Raw genomic sequence first — 25362 nt, 5'->3', positions numbered from 1 at the left:
TTTGTACAAGAATATTCCTAACAGTTTTATGATAGCCAAAAAATTCTAACAGCCCTGGTTTCTATCAATAGAATGAATATTCAAACAATTAAAATTAGCAATAAAAAGGAATAAATGACCAAAGCATAGATCATGGATAGATCTCAAAAAACGCTTTACACAAAAGTATAGAATGGCAGAACTCCATTTATATGAAGATCTAGAACAAGCAAAACTAAGTTCTATAAAGGCAAAACCAGTTGCTGGTAGGGAAAAAATCAGAACAGTGATTTCCTCTGAAGGAATGTGGGTGGGGGTTTGCTGACAAAGAAGATATGAGAAACACTAACCTGTTGGTGATATTTGGGTGATAGGTTGGATAGGTAGGGGTTTAATTTGCACAGGTGTATGCATTTGTCAGAACGCGTCTAATGGCACACTTAAGATTTGTGCATTTTGCTGTTTTACTCCAAAAGAAAAAAAATATCTGGACTCCAGAGCTCTGTTTCTTTATGCTGTCTACAACCTACTTTGAAAGGCACCCAAATAAGATGGGAAAGAGGAATGGATAAGTATGTAATAGAGCAAGAAAAGTAAAATGTTCATTGTAGAATCTAGGTGGTGAGTATATAGAATATTTAGAATTCTTTCAACTTTACATTTGAAAATTTTCATAAAATGGGAGAGGGGAGTAATTGCTGGACTTACCCTGGTTGTATACATGTGTCTACAAATGCACTACCTCCTAAAGCTCTTGCCCTCAGTAAGTTCGATAAAACAGGGGCATTCAGTAGTAGGTAACGGAGCTGCGGGGAGGGCACATGTACTGGCATTCAGAGCTCTGTGTTTATGCTCTGCTCCTGGCGAGTGTGAGCGGGTGGTGGGTGGGCTCTGAGCCTGCGACTACTCTGTCGGAAGGCTGGGAACTTCTACTTAGTTTGAAGGTGCCTACGCGTCCATTCCTCTATGTATCCATATTCACTCCTACATGCCAGGGGCTGGTGATTCCGGAGGGGCCCTGTGCGGCTGGGTACACAGGTGGGCGCCTGTGTCTGGAGGAGACGGAGCGCCCTCTTCTGGCCCAGGAGGGACCCACCCAAGCCCGCTAAGTATCCAACCTGCCTCTACAGCACCCACTTCCCCGGGATCTGAGCGCCCGAGGTGGGAGCGCTGCAGCCCCCAGGTGGGCCAGCCGAGAGACTGCTTCTGCAGGCGGAGAATAGCGCTGGGAGCGGCGCCGCGTGGCCGGCAGGCTGGAAACCGGATGGAGTCGCTGCCGCTGGCAGCCAAGAGGCTCCACCTGTTGCGGCTTCGGAGCGCTCAAGCCAGGCAGGGCACAGCCCTGGGAGCTCCGCTCCCAGCGCCGTTGTGCAGAGCGGGGCCGCGGCGAGGAGGGAACCTGGGGACAGTCCTGACAGAGCGGCGCGGAGGGGTCTCTCCCGGAGGTGAGAGCCCGAGCTCAGAGGCTGCGCAAGCGCCCCCTGAAAGGCGAGGTCTTGGGGAGGGAGTCCCTGGCCATTTGCTGGGGAGCCTGGCCTCTGTTCTGCACCGGGTGGGGGGAAAGCACCCTGCGTTGTGTCCTGGCAGCACAAAAATCCCTGGAGCACACTGAGGCGGCCAAGCCCCAATGGAGGAGATGGAACTCTCCAGCCCCCTGTCCTCGGCCACCTCTCCGGGAACTGGGACTGGCTAGGGACGCGCGCGTCGCACCGGCACAGCCGGCGCGTGGGATCGGAAGACGCCCCCGCTCTGGACACAAAGGCCAAGGGCGCTCTGGTAGGGGCAAGGCGAGGGAGGCTGCCCGGGAGAGATGCCCCTAACTTCCCTCGTCCCCCCATTCCAATCTCCCTTTCTGGTCTCCTCCTCCAGCCGATCCGTCCGCCGGATGCAGCGCAGCGTGGGGGCCGGGAGCGAGGTAGGAACCCATGGACCCGGCTCCGCGCAGTCCCTCGGGGTGCGCCTGCCCGGGACCCGCTCCAGCCTCTACACCCCGGCAGCCGGGTGGGTAACCCCAGAGGCCTGAGGCTCCGCGCGACTGGCACGCAGCACCGCGGATCCATCTGGGGAGGCACCACCAGCGCCAGCACACCGACACCCCGCGTCCTAGCCGTCGGCGGCTTGAGAAGCGCTGGTCAAAGAGACCGAGCCCGCCGGCTCCTCTAACCCGCCAGCTTCCGAGGCCGGAAGATCTTTGCTTCGGGGGAAATTCAAGTCCGCCCCTATTTGCGCTGAGGACGCGCCACGCCCCCTCCCCAATCTGAGCAGAGCAGGGAGGGCATCGGGGTGGAAACAGCGCTCGCATGCTGGTGCCAAGAAGCAGCGGACTCTTCTCCCGGTCCCTCGGACCTTGAGCATTTAGGAGAACTCCAAGGCGGGTGAGGACGGCGGCGACAAAGCGGATCTGAAACCACGAGTCGAGGCGGACCTGGGGAGCTGGCGCCGCGGGAGCGGTCGAGGCGGCGGCCTGGGGAGCCGCGCGGCCTGGGGGAGCGTCCAGCGGTCATGGACGAGCCGGCCGTCGGACGTCCGGGGGCGGGTTGAGCCGCGACCCCCGGGGGAGGGGGCCTGGGCCAGAGTCGGCCGGTGGCCACGGCCCTCCAGCGTGCGGTTGCCCCCGGGGGCGCGGCCATGGCCGGCCGGGGTTGCGGCTGCAGCTGCGGCCCGGGCTACCTGAACGAGGACAACGCGCGCTTCCTGCTGCTCGCCGCGCTCATCGTGCTCTACCTGCTGGGCGGCGCCGCCGTCTTCTCGGCGCTGGAGCTGGCGCACGAGCGCCAGGCCAAGCAGCGCTGGGAGGAGCGCCTGGCCAACTTCAGCCGCCGCCACAATCTGAGCCGCGACGAGCTGCGCGGCTTCCTTCGCCACTACGAGGAGGCCACCGAGGCCGGCATCCGCGTGGACAGCGCCCGCCCGCGCTGGGACTTCACCGGCGCCTTCTATTTCGTGGGCACCGTCGTGTCCACCATAGGTAAGTGGGCGTCGCTGGGGGGCGAAGGGGGCGGCCGGCCCCGCCGGCATCTTGCTGGCGGGCCGCTTCTCAGTCTTGCGTCCCTCCACCTCCGCGCTCAGCCCGGCTGCACAGATGTGAACTGTTGCCTCGTCAACAGGTGGTACTGCCTCCCTGCTTTTCTAAGCGTGGTCCACGGAGCAGCTGCATCCGCATCACCTGGGAGCTCGTTCTAAATGCCGTCTCGGCCTGTCCCTGGACCCCCTGAGTCAGGGCCTGCTTGTTAGCACAGCGCTCGGGGGATCTGAACGAGCCTTAAATTGCTCTGGAGGATTTTCAGTCTAGGTCAGGAGATAGAGCTTGAGTTCATGAAACTTCAGGGAGAAAGCTTACAAACCAACAAAGATGTATTGACCCAATATCACGCATGAGGCAATGGTTAGAGGGCGAGGCGCGAATTCTAAGACCGTCCATGACTTCAAACTTACAGAGAGAAAAATCAGATTGAATATCAAATTGGAAGTAGGGAGGCAAAAGTGCTAATGAGGGTGGAAACGGTTTCCTACCAGGAAGAAAGGGGGTTGACCTTTGGGTTGAACCAGTTAGTGTTAGGTATGGTTTGGGGACTAACGTGTTTTACACTCTAGAGGAGATTTTCATTTGGGGGTGCCCCATGAGCTACCTGATCTAGATGGAGTAGTGGAGGGAAGGCTAGGAAGGTCTCCGGGCTCAGGGCATGAAGGGGGACATATACTGCCAAACTAAGGAGCTGGAACTTACCTAGAGGCAACTGGGAGCCATGGAGAGTTTTTGACCAGGAGTGTGGACAGCACAGCTATGGTCGGTTATACCTTTATTTGGAAAACATTGGGAGTGTTTTTACTACACCTCTAAAGACTGTTCCTCTCTGAAGCATAATCAAGTGAGAAGGGGGTTGGGGAAGACACTGTAGAAATTCTGAGGGAAGGAGAGAGCTGAAGCGGAGGAGGGGCTTTGAAAGACAACCCAGAAAGGGAGTAGCTGCCAGCTGCCAGAGCCCAGGAACTGCAGCAGGGCCCTCAGGGCACAGCAGGTGCTCTCAGCCCCGGCCCCTGTGCTTGGGAGGAGAGCTTGTCAGTGAGGCAGGGTGACAAGGCAAACTTGCTTGAAGCTCCCACGCATGGCTGTCTTAGGTTGACATTCTGCCAGGAGAATGATTAGTCCAGAAAGATTTCCCAAGGTTAGTCTAGAAGCCCAGGGCTTCAGCTGGTGAGTAGGAGGCAGGGCAGGGAGGACTGGCACGGTTAGGGACACACGGGCTCTCTCAGAAGCACTTTGTGCTACACTGTCCAGCTCACCACCCCCTTCCCATCCCATACCGGTCCCTGCTCATCAGTGGGCCGTTATGACACCACAACTATGAGGCAGCAAAAAAGCTCTCTTAGCATTCCCTATGATGATTAGAACAGGAGGCCCTGAGGGGGATAGAGAGGGAGCAATGCCCATCACGGTTCTTTCTCCCAGCCTGCCGTCTCTGTGGGCTCTCTTAGCAGAATTCCCTAAATCCCCCACTGTATCAACTCTTTTGTGAAGACAGTTCTAGAATTTCTGTGTAGGGAGGACTTGGGGTGAACAGCCTGATTGAGAAGTGTTGCTGTGGAGCTGACCTTGACTCTGTGTCTGCATCGCGAGTACAATGTTTTTATTCAGACTGATTATTCATTTGGGGGTGGTCTTGGTGGGAGATCTGGGGAGCTAAATCCTCTTCCCCACCACAAGCTACCCCTTGGTCCTCCCCGTGGACATGGAGGTAGGAAGCAGCCACTTGTATGTATTGACTGATGGACGCTGGTGCCTTAGGAACGGAGAATGTCTTGGATGGGTGGGCAGGTAGGAACAGGGGCTTTTGAGGCACAAATGCAATAATGTCGCCTGTCAGAAGGGAAGGAATCCTGGACTGAGAATCTGGAGTTGGAGCTATTGGCCCTGTCTCCATAGCTTGGGCAAGTTTCTTAACCATTCTGAGCCCCATCCTTCTCACCTGAGATGTCTACAAAGCAGACACCTTGGCATTGGCACGTGTTCACTGTTCAGTAAATATTCTGTCTCCTGCCCACTCCCTCCCCCTAAGCCTGCTCCTCTTGCAGGGTTCTCGAGGGATAATGAGCTCATGGAAGTGAATGTTCTTTACAAAGTACAAAGCACAGGCTTATTTTTACTTTCTCAATGCTAACATTTCCTTTTAAATTGTTTCGTTAATTGCTGTTGTAATTACGGCACTCACTCCCCTTTATTAGGGTACATATTAGGCACATACTGTGATTATCATGTGAATATGCGATGCAGCTAATTACATTTACACTTAATTTCCATCAACACAACTCCATGAGGTAGGTATGATTATCCTCATTTTATAAACAAGGAAGCTAAAGCTTCACGTTCTTTGTAAAGTAACGTATGAAGAAGAAAAAAGTTAAGCCATCTGCAGTGACATCACCCCAAGTTAATCATTGTTAACCTTCTGGTGCATTTCTTTCTATTCTTTTTTTCTATGCACACACATATGTACATACGTATTTTTAAAAACTGGGATCATATTCAATAAACCTTTCATCTCGTATTTTAGCTGTAACAATTGCATGATGTTTTTCATCTAAAATAGTTCCACTATGCTTTATTCGGCAAAGACTTTGAAGTAACAGACAACAAGAAAGCATATGGTGAAACAATGAAAAACATGTAAATAAAACTTCAGAACCAGGAAAAAGAAGAACAGAAATATGGAAGGCAAATGGATCTAGGAAGTTGCTAGAGAGGAGCTTTGTCTTAGTTCAGGTTCCTTCAGAAGCAGACGCTGAGCCAAGAATTTGTGTTGATTGGCAGGTGCAAGGGATTCAGGCAAGGGAGGGAGGAAATGCTACAGAAAGGGAAGTAAGTCACCATGGGGTCTGCTATTCAGCAGGAACTGTAGTGGGCAACTGATACTTACTCCCAAGTGGAAGCTTGAAACAATGCAAAGCTCATGACCCAGAATTATCCCAAGTAATGGGGCTGGGGCATTTATACACCCACAGCTGTCAGGAGTTGGTTCAGAGCTGCTTGGAGAACAGGGGAAGCACAAGGATAATTCCCAGGTACAGATTTCCCCCGCCATCTGAAAGCAGACTGTTTCTATGGAAGCTTTGTAAACTGAAACGGCGTGAAAGGATGAAGCAAGTACCATTTCCTAAAAGTAAAAATCCTCCAATTTCTTTCAGTTAGCAATTACGCGTACTAACGTAGGTCTTTCATAAAAGCAAAGTGGCATAAAGCAAACTCACAGATAATGGGGGAAAACTGTACTTCCGGCCTGATTTTTTTTCATGGACAGCCAAGGGCAGTCCTCTGACAAAAATATAGGCACTGGCCATCTGAAGTCAGGCCAGTGTGCCCAGAAATGGTAAAGGAGGTCCTAAAGGGTGTGAGTGGGGCATCAGCAAGGACTATTCAAGCTTGAAATTTGGTTGCAAGTCCCATGGAAGAGTCAGGACCCATACTGGAATCCTTATCAGAAAAAGGAAGCATCAACCTCATCCCAGTTCCTAACCCTCAAAAAAGTTTCCCCTTGGGATTTTATACAGGAAGCATTGCATAGGAGAGTGTGTGATGTTCAAACGACATTTTCCTGAAAATGCAATTGGAGAATTTCATGCACCTGTTGTCTGAGATCTTTGATTTAAAAGTCAGAGCAGAACTAAATTCTACCTTAAAACTAATAACACACTATCCGTGAACTAATTTGAATTTAAATAAAAATTTAAAGAATAAAATAAAAGCAGAATGAAAAACAGCCAGTTTCTCAAAAGGCTAAACAGAGAACTACCGTATGACCCAGAAATTCCACCTCTAGGGCATTTATTCAAAAGAATTGAAAGCAGATTCTCAGATACTGGGCACCCATGTTTGTTGCAGTGTTATTCATAACAGCCAAAAGGTGGAAACAACCCAAGTGTTCGTCAACAGATGGATGGATAAACACAAAGTGGTAGGTACGTACAATGGAGTACTGCTGAGCCATAAAAAGAATGGAATTTTGATGTATGCTACAGCATGGATGGACCTTGAAAGCATTATACTTAATGAAATAAGCCAGACACAGAAGGACAAATGTTATATAATTCCACTTATATGAGGTACCTAGAATAGACAAATTCCAGAGGAATGGAAGCTAGAACAGAAGTTACCAGGGACTGGGGGGAGAGGAGAAGGGTAGTTTATGGGTATGGCCTTTTTGTTGGGGATAATACAAAGTTTTGGGTGTGCGTAGTGAGATGGTTAAACAACAGAATGGATGTATTTAATGCCATTGAATTATACTTAGGAATGGTTACAGTGGTAAATATTATGTCTCTTTTGCCATAATTTAAGAAGAGCAAAATATGAACACACAAGTCAGGGATGCTGATTCTGAAAGAGGCTGGTGATCAGATTGAAACGAGAATCAACTTGGAACTACTCAGAGAAATAGGTTGGTAGTATATTCTATAAATAATCTTCTCTAAGTATCTTTTCCCTCAAATAGGCTTTTGTTAGGAGTCTGTTTCTGTATCGGCCCGTGTATTTATAACTCAGCGTCTCTCCAAAAAGGACTTGAGGTCATTTGCATATGATATGGTCGAGGTAGGCTTAGGCTTCAGGTTACCCCCAAATCTCAGTAGCTTAACACATCGGGGGCTTACTTCGTACTCTCACCAAACTCCCTGTGGTGTGTGTGGTGACTCCCCAGGGCAGTTGTCTCCTTTGTTGGTCCCCTGTTCAGGCTGCTTTCATGTTGTGACGACTCTTCATGAGCTCATGTTTCCAGGACTGCCCAGGAAAGGCCGAAGTGTGGAGGACCAGCTGCCATCCCCTGGAAGGGACCCGAGTCACCTCCACACACATTCCATTGACCAAACCAAGTCACGTGGCCACACCCAACTTCAAGGACAACCACACTGCTCCCCTGAGTCCAGAAGTGGATAAGGTTGGATATTGGTGAACGGCTCAGAAGCCTACTACACATGCATATGTACAAGGCACTAGAAATGGATATTATGGATTTAAGACATGGAGGAGATGAGAAACCGTGACTGGGACAGTTCAGTTAAGCCACATATTGGTTTGGGGGGTTTTTTAAAATTTTTAATTATATTTTAAGTAGACTCCACGCCCTGTGATCAAGACCTGAGCGGAGATCAAGAGTCAGGCACTTAACTGACTGAGCCACCCAGGCACCCCAGCCACATATTGTCAATACACAGAGGTTTACGTCAAAAGGACCTGCTTAATGGCCAAAAGTGAGCCCCAGATTTGGCTGAGTTTCCAGTCGTCGTAATAGAGGGGCAAGGACAACCATTAAATGGTCCCTCTTATCCAGGCTGCCTGTTTGGAAAACACCCAACTTTTTCAGACTGGAATGAAATTTTTCCTACAGATTGTTATGAATGGGAGTACGTAAGATGATGAGTAATCTTCTCCACAGCATCTAGGCCATAACTCTGAAAGAGAGCTGTACGCTCCTGCATAGCATCGCGTCCCTCAGTGCAAGCTGCCATTCAGTAAAAGCCGCTCCGCCGAACTTGGAAACATGCAGCTCCCAGTGCTGTGGTCCAGGAAGGATGCTTAGAATTGTCTGCTGCCAGTTCCCAGGCTTCAGTGTCTACAAGAACTCACCCGAGGGGAGTATGGTGCTTGTTCAAATGCAGGCATTTGGGCCCCCCTTTCAGAGATCCTGACGCAGTAAATCTGCATTCTGAGAAGCTCCCCCAGGCAGCTCTGAGGTGGGCGGTCCGGGGAGCGCACCGAGGCGTGTGCGATGGGAGTGGCTATAGCGTTGGAGACCGTGGAGATCCTTGCTATTCGGAGTGGTCGGTGAAGCCATGGTGTCAGCATCACCTTGGACCTTGTTAGAAATGCAGAATCTCAGGCCCACCCCAGACCAAATGAGTTAGAATCTGTTCTTTAACAAAACAGCCAGGTGGGTCAGAGGCACGTCAAAGCCGTTTGGGATGTTGCTGCCGAGGGCAAGGCCCCTGTGCTCTCGAGCGTAGACAAACTGGTGGCCAGGCTGGAGCGGAGAGGAGGTGAGATGTGCTCATCTCTTGTCTTGGTGGACCTCCTCTCCAGCTGGTCGTTAAGTACACGAGGGGCAAGTTGATTTAGGCAGGGGCAGCCTAACCAGATGGAGGGGTGCACTGGGATTGGGCTGAGAAGGGGACCGTGGCTTGTGTCGATTGGAAAGGCTTGGACAGAGAGCCGCCACACCTCCGTGGCGTAACCCTCAAGGTAGATTTCCAGACTGGGCCGCAGCAGTGGTGTTCCTTTCAATTGAACAGAAGTAATTATGCTGGCACCCCTTTTTGGCCCTGGGTGTGACTTGTGATTAGCACTTGTGCCTCGGGATTCTACAAGGCTCGAAGGCTCGTGGGGCTCGGGAGCTGGGCTGATGAGCATATGATTTGGCCTGGTCAGCGTGCAAATCTATGTGGTGCTGAACTGAATATTGTTTTTGAAATCTGTTTTTTCGTCCATGGGAACAAAGTTGAGGAAAGAGCTTATGAAATAGAATTATATCGAATTCAAACAAAATATTGGGAATCACCATTCTACAGTATAAAGCTATATACACTGACATCATGAACAGGCACTGAGAAAGAATAAAAACATCTGATAAGTACATTAATGGATATCACATGTTCGTGGGCTCATACATGTGTCAAGATTTAAATCACACATTGACTAGGCACTTCATATTTTGCAAAGCATTTGTGCACAAATCTCATGAGGTAGGCAGAGAAGTTATTGGTCCATTTGGCAGATAAGGAAACTGAGGACAGAAAGCATAGTTAACTTACCAGGGCTATATCAGGACTTCGCTATAAAAGGGCAAAATCAAGATTAGAACCAGGTTTTGTTTTGTTTACTGTCTGATGATAAAAGAAATACATATTAATTTGAGAAGACTGGAAATATACAGGAAAGTATAAAAAAGAAAGTAGAAATCACCCGCAATTCCACCATCTAACAAGAATCACTGTTAATATTTTGGTGTATAGTACATTGTACCCCAAGTGCTATTCGATTGAATGTAAGATGCTTCGTTATTTTACGTACCATTAAGGAGGCTGCCAATTAAATTTTGACATGCCAGCTATCGTGAGAGCACCCCAATTTCTAAGATACTAAAATGTTGGGGAAAGGTACCTCTTAAAGTCACAGGACTAGATCATATTTTGTATCTGATTGTTTTCCATATAACCACTATGACATGAGCATATGTTGTAATTAGGTAAAAATGAATCTCATAGGGGCGCCTGGGTGGCACAGCGGTGAAGCGTCTGCCTTTGGCTCAGGGCGTGATCCCGGTGTTATGGGATCGAGCCCCACATCAGGCTCCTCCGCTGTGAGCCTGCTTCTTCCTCTCCCACTCCCCCTGCTTGTGTTCCCTCTCGCACTGGCTGTCTCTATCTCTGTCAAATAAATAAAATCTTTAAAAAAAAAAATGAATCTCAGAATTTCTTGGATTTATACTAAAGTTGATTAATTTTAACTACTTATTAGAAGCACTTATAGTTTGGGGCACCTGGGTGGCTCAGTTGGTTAAGCGTCTGCCTTCAGCCCAGATCATGATCTCAGGGTCCTGGGACTGAGCCCCGCATCAGGCTCCCTTCTCAGTGGGGAGTCTGCTTCTCTCTCTCTCTCCCCCTGCCTCTCCCCCTGCTTGTGTGCTCTCTCGCTCTCTCTCTCTCTCTCTCCCCCCCCTTCCTCCCTCTCAAATAAATAAATAAAATCTTTTTTAAAAACCCCACATACTTACAGTACACCTTTCCTGTGTCAGCTAGCTAGTCCTTCCCCCATTTTGCTATCGGGAGCAAGGGGATATTGTGTTAATCATTGTATTTGAAGGATTTGGGCCCTTTGTCATGGTTGGGCCATACCTTCCATGCATTTTTGTCTTCCGTTCAGCATTTATGAGATTTAGGAACATTACAAATTTCTGTGTAGTTTTGTATCCCGGTCTTTTTCTTGCGATGTCTTCCATTGTTTGTGTTTGTGTTTAAAAAATAACTTTCCATCCAGATCTAATAAGAACACGAGTTTCTGTTCAGTATTTTTCCAAGTGCTGCCACAGCCCCCATCATAGCAGTAGTTTTTAAAACATTTCCCCATATTGTCTCGTGTGAACAACGATGGTGCACTGTGAGATTATATTGAAGGAGCGATGCCGCATGGTCAAGGGGAAAGAGACGGCACAGAGAGTGACCTGTAGGCGTTTGCTTTCCCCAGGGTCAGGTGAGAGGGCTATCTCTCTTGGGATCTATCTTCTGAAATTGCATGAGGAAGCTCACGCTGTCCATCCTGTGAACCCTGGGCTTGTTCAATCATTTGTTTCCTTCTTGGAAAATTTCTGTATCTGGAAATTAGAATTCCATCGCAGGACACCCCTCTACTCTCCGCTGTCCAGCACGCCAGCTAGTCCACGTACGTACTCAGCTTGTTTCATTAAATTCTTCTCTTAGGAAACATGGTGCTTTCCTCCTCTTTTATCCTAAAAGCCATCCTGTTCTCTCCCTGCCACCCCCCATAACTTTCTCCATAAAGGAGAGATTTGGCATGAATGTAACCCAAATAATTCTTGAGCCCCTTGGGGTGCTAAGGGTGGTGTTTCATTCAAAGAAGCATGGTCCATTAGCCCAAAGTAATGAGAAAGTAAATTTAATTTTTGCTTGCATATTTCTAAAGAACCCAAGAGGCTCCCATTTATAACACAGAGGAATGTTCTTTCTCTTCTCCTCTCCTAGTGTCATATATCTTAAAGGAGTTCTGGAGCCTCTTATCTCAGATCCTCTCAGTGTGTCTGCCCCTCTGCATCCCCCCCCCCCATCTCTGTCTGTTCTCTGTCATCACAAGTGACTTCACCTCTCCAACTTGTTTTAGCTTTTTCTCATTCAGCGTGTTACCTGCTCTCTCCCCAGTGAAGGATAGCCCTGGGGACTGGCCCAGCAAGCAGCAGTGCTGTCCCACAGGGGGGTGGTGAGAAGAGCAGGGCAAGGTTATGATCATAACACATTAATGGTTTTACACAAGGGGACACTCTCAGCCTGACATTACCGTGTTCAGACCCGGCAGCACACAGCCCACTGAGGACAGTGGGGCAACGCATCTCGTCGGGAGGTGTCTCCATCACTAAGAAGCTCTCCCTTTACCCTGCAGCCTTCTGCCTCCTTCAGTTCAGTTTGTCTGAATTGCTAAACATCATATCACTTTTCTGAGATGTTGCACCTGTAGCATTCCCCCTGCATCTTCCTTGGGCCAGAGAGCCATCTTTAGAAGCCTAAGTGCCAGATTCTGTTGGTCCCATTCTCCGATCCACCCATGACATCTCTTCTCTCCATCACCCCTCCTTACGGGGAAACCCTGTGGTAGGTGAACCCAGGGGTCAGGCCATGAATGACACAAGTCTAACTTGGGGTGTGGGATGTTGGGGGCAGTGGGGCCTGTGTTCCCACAGGCATTCAGATTCTAACTGTAAAACAGCATCAGCCTGGCCAGGCAGGTCTGATGATGGCTTAACTCGAGTTTGAGCCTCCCAGGTAGAATTTTGACCATCCATGAGCTTTGGCTGCTTTTCCTGTGGGAGCAAGAAAGACAAAAAGTTCTTTACCTTTCTTGGTCAGTAACAAAAATCTTGATTTTTACAGTTCATTTGTGTGCCTGTTTGTGCAGGACGTTTGGTCAGCACCGGGGCAGGGGGGAGGGGAACTAGCATATTAGCTGTTTCACTATGCACGCACTAATTTCTAAAAAGACCTGGGGCACTTATATTCTCTTAACTCCTCGGATCCTCATGTCTACGCTTAGGTGTTGTAATCTATCAGGATATGCTGTTCAGTTTGTTTCTTTCCTTTTACATTATTTCCTGTACACTTTCCCAGGAATTTCACACGTTCCTATTAATGTAGCATAGTTTATCCTCAAATTGTTGGATTTGGGGTTATTTTTTTTTTTTACTCTCGTGTGTAATAAAGTTTATGAAATGTATTGAGCGCTTACCATGGGTTAAATACAGCACACATCTTTGTATATGTCCTTATAAGAGCCCCATGAGGGTGATTACTATTAATATTCTCATGTGCTAGACTAGGATCCTAGGGCCCAGGGAGCTTTCATGCTGTGTCTGAAGTTAACCAGCTGGAAGAAGCCTGGAGGCTCCCTTCAGAGCTTATGCGTTGAACCACTACTGTTTTGCCATTTCTTCCTTTGGGGTCCTTGTTGTGGGAAGAATTGCCAGCTGACGGGCCTGTGACCTCTTTTTTCAGTTGCGGTGGTCCTTGGGTGACTAGGGATCGTATAAGAAGACAGACACGGTCTGGCGAGCAGAATCTCAGGGGGCGTTTGTGATATTGTACCATCTGTGGTTCCACGGGTAAAAGGTTTGGGTGATGTCTGCCCACCTCCTGGGAGTCCATGCCAAGGGAGACTTATACCTCCTGTTGCAGTATCTTATGCAGCCTTCCTCCCATCACCTTGACAACCGATGCGCCTAGAATGTGCCGGCCCCCGGGACTTTCATCTCTGATTCCAACACATTTGATCCAGAAATCACTTCCTGACTCTGCCTGTGAGCTCTTGGCCTGTTCACACCAGGGTTTTGTGTGTCTTGGGTCTTCCCTCGTGTTAAGCATCTGATAAAGATCACGAGGCATTGACCTTACAGATCAGCCAAGGCAGTGGTTTTCAAACTGTGCTCCAAGTAGCCCATGGGGTTCTCTGTGGTATCTTAAAGGGCTATCCTGAGGTCCTGAGTTTTTATCTCTGTTATATGTATTTATTTATATATGCCCAAAATGTTTATCTTGTTCTGCTGTCTTTTTATTGACTATTACATTTTGGGGGGGCATGTACAAAAGATTTTTATATAGCCAAATATGCTCATTTTTACTGCCAATTTTTTCTATGGTTTCTCATCAAGCCGGGTCCCTCTGTGGTTGAGACAAATATTCTCATCCATTCTTCGTTTAGCTCTAACTCAGCTCAAATGTTATTCAAAAAGATTGCTTTTTAAATGGTTTTGTGTGGTTGGCTATATAATTATGATCGGATTTATTTCTAAAATTATCACACAGTGATTTGAGAATGTGCATTTTCCAGAATTCTGTTTTCTGTTTTGAGTGTTTCTTTGTATCCTAGTATCTGTATATGTTTCAGCTGGCTTTTCACTTATGTTACAGAATTTTGGAGAAGGAGGGAACATCGCCCCCGAACACCCTCTCGACCTAGAGAACACACCCAAAATAACATTGTGGTTGCGTGTGTCGGGGCATATACATTCAGAATTACTGATGTCATCACTTGCATAACTTCTGTTATGTTCATAATACCTTGGTTTACCTCTTAATGCCTTCTATACTAACATCTATTTTTAAACATGGATATGATTAAGCTCCTGCATTATGTTAGGAGATATTTGCTGACTTTTAGACCATTTCTTTATTTGTAAGTTTGAATATATTTTTAAGCAAACCACTTAATACATTTTGTATTTTTTTCTTTTTAAACCAGTTACAGACTTTTCTCTTTGTAGGGGAATTTGGCCCGTTTGGTGTTTGGTCTCATATGCAATATTCTTTTCTGTTCTGCATTTCTCTTGTTTTTCTGTTCCCTTTCCAATGCCATGCCTTCTATTGCTGTGCATTGGGTATTCTTTTGGTCACTTAAAGTGTGATCAGAATGAAAACTTATCTAAACTTCCTGGGATATAAAAACGATAACTGCCATTATTTTTTGTGGTTATAAATAAAATTAAGACCCTTCCCCCTGAATGATAGTGAGTCTTGCATGCATGAGTTCAGCTCCATTCCCTCCAAATGCCTTGTCTCCCAGGTCCCTTGTTGTTATATCCTGTTCTCTGGAAACGCTTTTTCACATTACATTTTTTTCGCCTTGAAACCGGACTTGTGTCATCATATCTGATTGCCGAGAGCACACCAAAGCCATACTCTTTTTCTCTTCAGCAATCTTTAGTGCATCTCTTTCTGGTACCTTCCTCTTCGTTTCCAGTCCGTTTCTTCTTCTCCTGCCTCTGGGCCTTTAGGCTTTGGATGATAGTTCACTCGACACCAATTGCATTTTCTTAAGCCTTGCTTCTGCTTCCAAAGAGAAAGTAAAAGCGAGACTTTTAGTTGTTTGAGAAACTCCATTGTTCTGTGTCCCATGGTGCCGATACCCATTCACGTTCCCCTCGACAGTGCACAAGGGTTCCCTTTTCTCCATATCCTCGAGGACACTTGTTTTTTTTTTTTTTTCGTCTTTTTGAGAATAGCCCTTCTAACAGATGTGAGGAGATTATCTTGTTGTGGTTTTTATTTGTTTATTTATTTGAGAGAGATAGAGCATGAGCAGAGAGAGGGAGAAGCAGACTCCCTGCTGAGCAGGGAGCCCAACATGGGGCTCGACCCCAGGACCCCAAGGTCGCAACTGAGCCGAAGGCAGACGCTTAACCAACTGAGCCACCCAGGCGTCCCTCTTGTTGTGGTTTTGATTTGCATTTTCCTGATGGTCAGTGACGTCAAGCACCTGTTCACGTCCCTGTGGGCCTGTATCTGTATGTCGTTTTTGGGAAAATGTCTATTCAGATCCTCTGCCCATTTTTTTAAAAAGATGTATTTATTTTAGAAAGAGAGAGCGCAGGTGTGTGCAAGTAGGGGAGGAGCAGAGGAGAGGGAGAGAAGCAGACTCCCTGCTGAGTGCAGAGCCTGACCTGGGGCTTGATCTCACGACCCTGAGATCATGACCTGAGCCGAAACCAAGAGTCAGGTCCTTAACCAACTGCACCACCCAGGTGCCCCTCCGCCCATTTTTAATCAGCTTATTTATCTGTTTGTTTGCTGTTGAGTTGTATGAGTTCTTTATATATTTTGGATATTAACCCCTTATCAGGTCTGTGACTTGCAAGCATCTTCTGTCCACTAGGCTGCCTTTTCTCATTGCTTTCGTGTGCCCATGTTTTTAGTTTGATGCAGTCCCATTTGTTTATTTTTGCTTTTCTGGCTTTTGCTTTGGACGATTTATAACTATTCTCTCTTTTCTCCTAAAGTAGATTTTCTTCATCTAATTTTGCTCATCTTAGTTTCCCTGGATAGGTCCTGTTAAGCCACTCTCAGTCCCAGAGGAATCTGGAAATCTTTCTTTGGGATTTAAATTTTTTAAACTGAATTTATGCTACATTTAGCATTGTCCTCACTAAGGCCTGTTTTATTCATTCTGGCTGTTGATATTTTCTGCTCCAGATGTCATATTCCTGTATTCGGTATGGAGGCACGCTAGACTATTTTTTAGCCTGCTGTATTTTTAGACTTAGTTTCTTTTATTTAACAGCCTGTGTCCTAATACCAACACCTATGAAAAGAAATGTGTGTACAAGGCGTGCTTTAACCACACAGGGGTATGTTTGATGTCGTGGAATGATGGATGAAAACTGAAGTCTGGGAACTGATAACTGAAAGTAACCACACCTCTACTTATTCAATTAATTAAGACAAATGTCCTGGAGAAGGTGGAGTCTAATGTCTATTTGGGAAGAGACGATGACCTGCTCATTCTCTCAACTCTCTTTTGAGTCAGGGAAAATAAGGTTCAGAGAGAGAGAAATTTTCCTAAGTACACACAGCTGGTAAGTAAGAGAGTCCATCAGTTAGGGATTTTGTTTAGCTTCAAGTTGCAAGACCCAAAAAACCGTGGTAAAGCACAGAAGGTTTTACTCTATGCTGGGAAAGGCACTGCATTGCATGTAGGCAATTCAGGCCTGGTACAGACTGTATGATGTCACAAGGAGTCAGACCTCTTTAGCTCTGCTATCCCTAGGATGTGTCTCTGGTCCTCAGGGCTCAATGTGGCTGCGGGAGCTCTGGCCATCACGTCTACACCATAGGCGGTAGGACGAAGGAAAGGGAGAGGAAGGGCGTGTCCTTTTCTTTCAAAGAGATGTCTTAGGTCACTTTCCCTCATAAGCAGACTTTGGGCTAAGGATTTAGGTGGAGGTGATTTATCAAGGTAGTGCTCTCAGAAGAGGCCAGTGGGAGAGTAAAGGAAGTGAGGAGATAGAAAGAGAAGAAGCCAAGTAGGAGGTTGTTTTATGGAGCTCTGGAGCATGAATTACACCTTGGAATGTGTCCCACCTTCAGGCAAAGGTACTGGGTTTTATATGCCCACACCAGTCACTGGTCATGGCTGGGGGTGGGAAGGATCTAAAAGTGCAGGACACTTGTCAGGTGTCAGCTGTGAGCAGTAAATCCTGCAGCAGCCAGGGGATGGGCACACACAGCTGGTCCAGAGTTTAGGGGGAGTTGGGCAGGGCACAAACAGCATGTCCACTACAGGGGGCTTCCCAGAAATTCCGGATCGTCCTTCCCCTGACAGTCATTGTTCACAACTTTGTCACAGGGTCACACCCAGCTGCAACAGTGGCTGGGAAACGGGCTCATTATTCCAGTTAGTAATATGTCAGAGAGTAATTACTAAGGAATAACGAGAGAAAGGATGTCAGAGGCATCTAACGGTGTTTGCCACAGCAGCGTAATCCATGAGCGAGTCACAAAGAGCCGTGACTGTCAGGCCATAGGGCAGGAGCTCTGCACAGTGGGGCTGGCCTGCTGTTAGACACTGGGGAAGAGTCGCATAGTAAAAAGAGACATTCATCTACTAGAAGTGTCCAGATCTCTTGGAAGAAGAGAGAAGAGGCAGGGAGAGCCGTGAAGTGGCCCCCAGGCTGGTCCCCACAGGATCTAAAGGCCAGGACAGGGAGGAACCAGGAGGCTGACAAAGGGCAGGTGGGAGGTCGTCTGGGGACAGCCTGACACAGATCTCAGAACCAGTGCCTCTTTGCCACAAACAGGCCATGGAGTAGAGTGTGGTGAGGGCAGGATGCAGGGGAGCTGCCCAAGGCAGGCAGGGAGCAGAACCCGCCGCAGAGTTGGCCCTGGGGGTCCTTCAGGGCTGGCAGGTGCCACTGTTCCAGCCAGAGCCTGGCTGGCCGGCCTGCCTTCCCCTCCCTCCCTTCGCCCATCCCTCCTTCCTTTTCTTCTTAACTGAGGCTGTAATAATATTAGTCTCCAAAGAAAAACCAATAACGCAGATGAAAAGGAATATTCAATTTTTTATTTCTTGTTAAACTAAGGTCGTTGATAAAGTTCTCTGACAAAAACATCTTTCATGAAAATGAAAAGATAATTTATTGATAATTTAACTGAAAGGTCCACCTCAGACAGGCTGGATCTGGGTTTAGATGATGTCACCAGGTATCATTTTGTCTGTCTGTCTGTCTGTCTCTGTCTTGGCTTCTCATTTTTCTTATGAGGGTCAGTCAGGTCCTGCTTCAGAGCAATGACGTTGGCCCCAGAAGCATCAGATTGGCGTGGTCCTTAGACCATGAAGGAGAAGGACCCTGTCTTTCCGGAGCCCCTGAACAGAGCTCTGCAGGGCCCCGCATGGGACAGGTTTATAAGACAAACGCTTAGCCAGAGGGGAGGTCAGGGTCACACACCCACATCTGGTGTGGGCGGGACAGTGGGGGTAGTGGGGGGGGCATGCAACTGAAAGTAAAAAAGGGAACAATTCCCCAAATTCCCAAGATTCTTGGTAGACAGGAAGGGCAGGAGGAAGGACGGTCCCCGGACACGCGCCAGTTGGGGTGAGAAATGGGATTCCGAAAGGGAGACGGTTGAAAGGACCCTGAGTTGAGCTTTGAAATTGTTGACCTCAGGGCACCTTTGGGACGAGTTGGGGTGGGGGGAAGTGGTGGGGGTCTGGGGCTCAGGAGAGAGGTTAGGACTAGAGATTCCAACATCACAAGTGAAATTCCCTGTGCCCGGAGAGTGGGGTCAGGAGTCACGTTGTCAGACTCGCCTTTGATGTTTGTAGCCGTTGTCCTTTTAACAACAGTAACTATAAGAGGCTCTTCTGTGTCTCTGTCTTCTTTGCATCCCCCAGCCCTGGGCCCCGGGGCTCCCTGGCCTGGCCCCCTGCTCTCCCCCTAAGAGGTCTTGTTCTGCATTCCCCTGGGGCTAAGAGGAAGCTAGCATCAGGTCTGCCCCCACCCAAGAAACCTGAGCTGCCCATGCCCAGTTCCTTACAAACTCCCTGAGCTGCATTTCTCCAGCTTGTCACTGTGACACTTGGGGCCAGATGATCTTCTGTTGTAGGACTGTCCTGTGCGTCCTAAGATATCTAGCAGCATCCCTGACCTCTGCCAGTAGGGCCCCCATGGTGACCACCCACTGCTAGATGCCCCCTGGGGTCAAAATCTAACAACTGCCTTAAAAGAAACAGGAGGACAGAGATTCTGTGGCTTTTCTCTCCGCAAGCCTTGCCAGGTGTGGGTCCGCTGTGACGGGTGCTGGGACCATGGAGAGGAGCAAGTGGGACCTGGGTTCCAGAAAGTGAAAGTACATGAGGATTTCCATGAATAGAGGAGTTCCAGACCAAAGACAAAATTTTCAAACAAAGGGTGTTTTTTGAGTATTTGCCCCTCTCCCTGCCTCACCCACAAACCCACACCCCCCCTTCAAGGGCCTTATTAACGGCGAGGTGGCTTTTTTTTTTTACAAGTATTTTTTCCATTAAAAAACATTCCTAAATTAATACATGCATATTTAAATCCATTTTCAAATTATTCCAAGCATTTAAAATGAAAAATCCAAGTCTCCTTTTACTTCTTTCTTACTCTCCAGCGGTGACCACTGCTTTCTTATACTTACTGGTGGTTCTTTTTTCTTTTTTTTTTTGTAACACAGTTACAAATTCACACACCATAAAATTCACCTATTTAAAGTGTACAATTTGGGGCACCTGGGTGGCTCAGTCGGTTAAGCGTCCGCCTTTGGCTCAGGTTGTGATCCCAGGGTGCTGGGATCAAGCCCCGCATGAGGCTCCTGGCTCAGTGAGGAGCCTGCTTCTCCCTCTCCCTCTGCCTGCTGCTCCCCTTGCCTGTGCTCTCCTCTCTCTCTCTGTTAAATAAATAAATAAATCATCTAAAAAAAAGTATATGATTCAACGATTTTTAGTATTTCACAACTGTCATCACAATTAATTTTAGGACATTTCATCGTCCCAAAAAGAAACCCCAGATCCTTCACCCCCGCCCTCCCCTCCAGCAACCACTCTGTCTCTACAGATTTGACTGTTCTGAACATTTCTTATAAATGGAATGATGGAATATGGCCTCTTATGCCTGGATTCTTTTACTTAGTATAATGTTTTCAAGTCATCCACATAATATGTATCAATACTTCACTACACCTTATTGCCATGTAATATTCTATTACATGGAGGTGCCACGTTTTACCTATCAGCTAACCAGTTGGGTATTTTCCTGTTTAAGCTATTGCGTATAATGCCGTACAATGAGGTTGATAAGTGTACAAGTTTTTGTGTGGACATACGTTTTCATTTATCTTGGGTATATACCTAGGTTTGGAATTGCTGGATGAATTAGGAACTCTATTCTTAACATGTGGATGAACTGCCAGACTGTTTTCCAAAGCGGCCATACCATTTTATATTCCTACTGACACTGTCTGAGAGTTTCAATTTCTCTGCGTCCCCACCAACACTTTTATTATTTGTTTCTTTGATTATATCCATTCTAAGTGGATGTGAAGTTGTATCTTGTGGTTTTGATTTGCATTTCTCAGTTGACAAACGATGTTGAACACTTTTCAAGTGTTTGTTGGCCATTTATATACTTTCTTGAAAGAAATGTCATTCAAATCCTTTGCCCATTTTTAATTGGGTTGTCTTTTTTTTTTTTTCTTAAGATTTTGTTTTTAAGTATTCCCTACACCCAATATGGGGCTTGAACTCACAACCCCGAGATCAAGAGTCACATGTTCCACCAACTGAGCCAGCCAGGTGCCCCTGGGTTATCTTTTTTATTACTGAGTTGTAAGTGTTCTTTATAGAACACTCCTGGATTCAAGTCCTTTATCAGATACATGATTTGTGAATGTTGGTCTCCTCTCTCTGGGTGGTCTTTTCACTTTCTTCATGGTGTTTTGAGAAGCATGAAAGTTTTAAAAATTTTCATGAAGTCTAACTTACTGTTTTTCCTTTCCTTGCTGATGTTTCCCAAATCCTACCTAAGAAACCACAGCCTCATCCAGTGTCAGAAAGATTCATACCCGTGTTTTCTTCTAAAAGTTTTGTAGTTTTGTTCTTACATTTAGGTGGTTAATCTTTTTGAGTTAATTTTTCTATATAGTGTGAGATATGGGTCCAACTTAATTCTTTTGCACATGGATATCCATTTCCAGCACCATTAGTTTTTGAAAAGACTGTTCTTTCCCCCACTGAATTGTTTTGGCAGCCTTGTCAAAAATCAGTTGACCACACATGGGAGGGTTGATTTCTGAATTCTCAGTTCTATTCCATTGATCTCCATATCTGTTCTTATGCCAAGACCACACTGTCTGGATTACTATAGCTTTGTAGTAAATTTTGAAATCAGGAAGTGTGAGTCTTTCAACATTGCTCTTCTTTTTCAAGATTGTTTTGGCTATTATGAGTCCCTTGAATGTCCAGGTACATTTTAAGGTCAGTTCGTCAGTTTCTGCAATGAAGCCTTGCATTGACTCTGTAGATAATTGGGGGAATATTGCCATCATAAAAATACCACGTGTTCTAACCCAGCAACATGGGATCGTTTAATTTTCTTTCAACAATGTTTTATAATTTTCAAGGTATAAGTTTTTCACTTCTTTTGTTAAACGGATACCTAAATATTTATCACTATTGACAAAGAGACTTTATTTTGGGTTGTTCATTGCAAGTGTATAAAATACACTTGAGGGGCGCCTGGGTGGCTCAGTCGGTTAAGCATCTGCCTTCAGCTCAGGTCATGATCCCAGGATCCTGGGATGGAGTTCCTCATCGGGCTCCCTGCTCAGCAGGGAACCTACTTCTCCCTCTGCCTGCCTCTCCCCCTACTTGTATTCTCTCTCTTTCTGACAAATAAATAAATAAAATCTTTAAAAATAAAATAAAATACACTTGATTTTGTAGATCTCATATCCTGTGATCTTGCTGCACTCATGTATTCTAATAGTTTTTTAGAGGATTCCTTAGGACTTTCTATATACAAGATCCTGTCATTTATGAATAAAGATAGTTTTAGTTCTCCCTTTCCAACCTGGATGCCTTTTCTTTTTTTGTTTCCTGCCTGGCTGGAATCTCCAGCACAATGTTGCATATAAGCAGTGACAGTGGACATCCTTGCCTACCTAAGGGGGACTGTTTCAGTCTTTCACCATTACGTATGATGTTAGTTCTGGTGTATTTGTTGGTAGGATGACCTTTGTCAGATTGAGGAAGTTCCCTTCTCTTCCTAGTTTGTTGAATGTTTTTATTACAAATGAGTGTTAGATTTTTGTCACATACTTTTTCTGCACCTGAGGTGATCATGTGGTTTTATCTTTCCTGCTATTGATATTATCATATTGAATTAATACATTCTTAGGTATTAAACCAACCTTGGATTCCAGGAATAAATCCCATTTGGTCTTTTTCATATGTTGCTGCATTTGGCTTGTTAGTATTTTGTTGAAAGTTTTTGCATCTATGTGCAAAAAAAGATATTCACCTACTTTTTTCCTTCATTGTGATCTCTTATTTTCATGTCAGGATAATGTTGGCCTATAAGATGTGTTGAGAAGTGTTCAACTGTGGTTCTTAATATATCTTTCTGCAGCTTCTCCAGATATAAAACTATGGTGTGGATGTTCAATAATTTTTTTTAAAGATTTTATTTATTTATTTGACAGAGAGAGACAGCCAGCGAGAGAGGGAACACAAGCAGGGGGAGTGGGAGAGGAAGAAGCAGGCTCCCAGTGGAGGAGCCTGATGTGGGGCTCGATCCCAGGACTCTGGGATCACGCCCTGGGCCAAAGGCAGACGCTTAATGACTGAGCCATGCAGGCACCCCTGGATGTTCAATAATTGAACTCTACCTCTTATTGCAGGACATGTCATTTATTTCTAATTATTTGCTAATATAACAGCTCTATAAAGCATATTTTTAATTTTAAATATGTATAGGGACTGCCGAATTTTGGACAGTCTTTAAATTTAAATATTCTCCTAACCAATTTGCAAGAATCTAGTTATTTCCACAGCTAGCATGTACTGTAGTCTTCCTTGGTACTGTACTAAACACTCCAGATACATAATTTTCCATCCTGTGAGGTTGCACTATTATTTTCTTCATTCTTTGGATGAGAAAACTGAAGCACAGCGAGTTAAATAGTTTGCCTAAAGCCACACAACTAGGAAGTGGTAGAGCTTTGATTCCAATTTTGTTCAGCCACAATTTAAATTTTGAAGAAGTTAGTTTGACTGAGATAGAATTCTAGTGAAACTGAAATAAAACCCATGGCCCTGGTTCTGTATTTATTTTTGTCGTTAATGGATTTGTATTTGATATTACCAATGAATATTTTCTGTAAGCTATCATCTTGAAGAAGCTGGGTTGCCAGGCTGCATATACAAAAACAGACACCAGGTTGTCCCACTCTAGGTTTGAACAGTGTCTTTTCTCCCTTCTTATCCCCCTAGAACCACAACCAGAACCCATCCCATATCAAACAGAAAAATCAGTTTAGTCCAGTCGACATTTCTTGGGTCCCTACAGTGCGCAACCTGACTATGGGGGTTCTTAACCTGGGGCCACGGATAGAATTCAGAGGGTCTATAAACTTGGATGGGAAAATAATTCTGTCTTTATGTTTACTAACCTTTAACTCAGCACCCTCTAGCATTTCCTTTAGTAAGGAATGCAGGCAACAACCCAGAGCTCACCTGAGCAGCCCCTGCCGCCTGGTCTCCAGGAGAAATCAGTGTATTCCTCTCACTGTGCAGTGTGGCAGATGCCCCCACGGCCCCCTCACCGCTACTTCGAAATCATGGTATTTGTTTGACCCATTCTTGTTGTTTAATGATTTCCTAAAGAAGTACGCGCACTATCTTACATGCATGTTTCATAGTTTAATCACTGTGTTTTAATACGGTTGCTTTTGTGATCCTATGCATTGTATTTCATTCACTTAAAAAATCATTCTGAGAAGGGACCCATCAGTTTCCCCAGACTGTCAAAGGCTCCATGCGACAGAAAACAGGAATTGAGAACCAGACTGAGGTTAGGCTTATTTTGAATGAAGAGAAAAGGGGAACCTGTAATCTCGGGCATCCCTGCTCCTGGTGTGGTGGGTGAAGGGCGTTAAGCCACTTGTGGTTGTTTGAACATGGACTTGGACGCTCGTGTTGCTCAATCACTATGCATAGTCTCAGCTTTTCCCCATGATTTGGAGAACCTTTCAGGATGTAGTGATGCCTTGAGAGGTCATTGTTGGGAGCATCAGTTACCATTCCCCTCAGGGCAGTGGGGAAGAAACAAGCATTTAGCAATGTCCTGTTTATTGGAGTGCTCTTTTTATAGGGTGGTGGACGTGATTCAGAGACGCCTCCCTGTGTCTTTATCTCTGTGTTCTCAACTGCTTGGGATGTTCGTCTGACTCTTAGCTCACACTTCCCCTATGGATGCAGTGGCACATGTACTCTTTGTTATAAATACTGGCTTGGAATGTAGAATACTTCCTCATGTTTTTTTTTTTCCACACTCCACCCAGCAGGATTTTATTTTATTTTTATTTATAATAATTTTTTATTATGTTATGTTACTCACCATACAGTACATCCCTAGTTTTTGATGTAGTGTTCCATGATTCATTACTTGCGTATAACACCCAGTGCACCATGCAATACATGCCCTCCTTACTACCCATCACCCGCCTATCCCATTCCCCCACGCCCCTCCCCTCTGAGCCCTCAGTTTGTTTCCTAGAGTCCACAGTCTCTCACGGTTCATTCCCCCTTCTGTTTACCCCCCTTCCTTCTTCCCTTTCTTCTCCTACCGATCTTCCTACTTCTTATGTTCCAAAAATGAGTGAAACCATATGATAATTGTCTTTCTCTGCTTGACTTATTTCGCTTAGCATTTTCTCCTCCAGTCCCATCCATGTTACAGCAAATGTTGTGAAATTGTTCTTTTTGATGGCTGAGTAATATTCTATTGTATATATGGACCACATCTTCTTAATCCAGTCATCTGTTGAAGGGCATCTCAGCTCCTTCCACAATTTAGCTATTGTGGACAATGCTGCTATGAACATTGGGGTGCTTATGGCCCTTCTCTTCACTATGTCTGTATCTTTGGGGTAAATACCCAGTAGTGCAATTGCTGGATCATAGGGGAGCTCAATTTTTAACTTTTTAAGGGACCTCCACACTGTTTTCCAAAGTGGTTGTACCAACTTGCATTCCCACCAACAGTGTAAGAGGGATCCCCTTTCTCCACATCCTCGCCAACATTTGTTTTTTCCTGTCTTGTCAAT

At 46.1% G+C, this 25362-nt stretch overlaps 1 protein-coding gene across 1 annotated transcript in view; it reads left to right on the top strand.

Annotated features, from left to right (window-relative positions):
- The window catches only part of KCNK13 (potassium two pore domain channel subfamily K member 13), a 102410-nt gene continuing 77048 nt past the window's right edge, over positions 1-25362 (top strand). The window contains exons 1-2 of the mRNA XM_044390001.3: positions 1-1424; positions 1849-2947. Coding sequence (XP_044245936.3) covers positions 2608-2947 — 340 coding nt within the window. The 5' untranslated portion in view covers positions 1-1424; positions 1849-2607. The remainder of the gene's footprint in view (positions 1425-1848; positions 2948-25362) is intronic.

The sequence above is a fragment of the Ursus arctos genome, unplaced genomic scaffold (assembly GCF_023065955.2).
Source record: "Ursus arctos isolate Adak ecotype North America unplaced genomic scaffold, UrsArc2.0 scaffold_25, whole genome shotgun sequence".
NCBI classification, from domain to species: domain Eukaryota; kingdom Metazoa; phylum Chordata; class Mammalia; order Carnivora; family Ursidae; genus Ursus; species Ursus arctos.
This window is presented reverse-complemented; position numbering and strand designations above follow the sequence as displayed.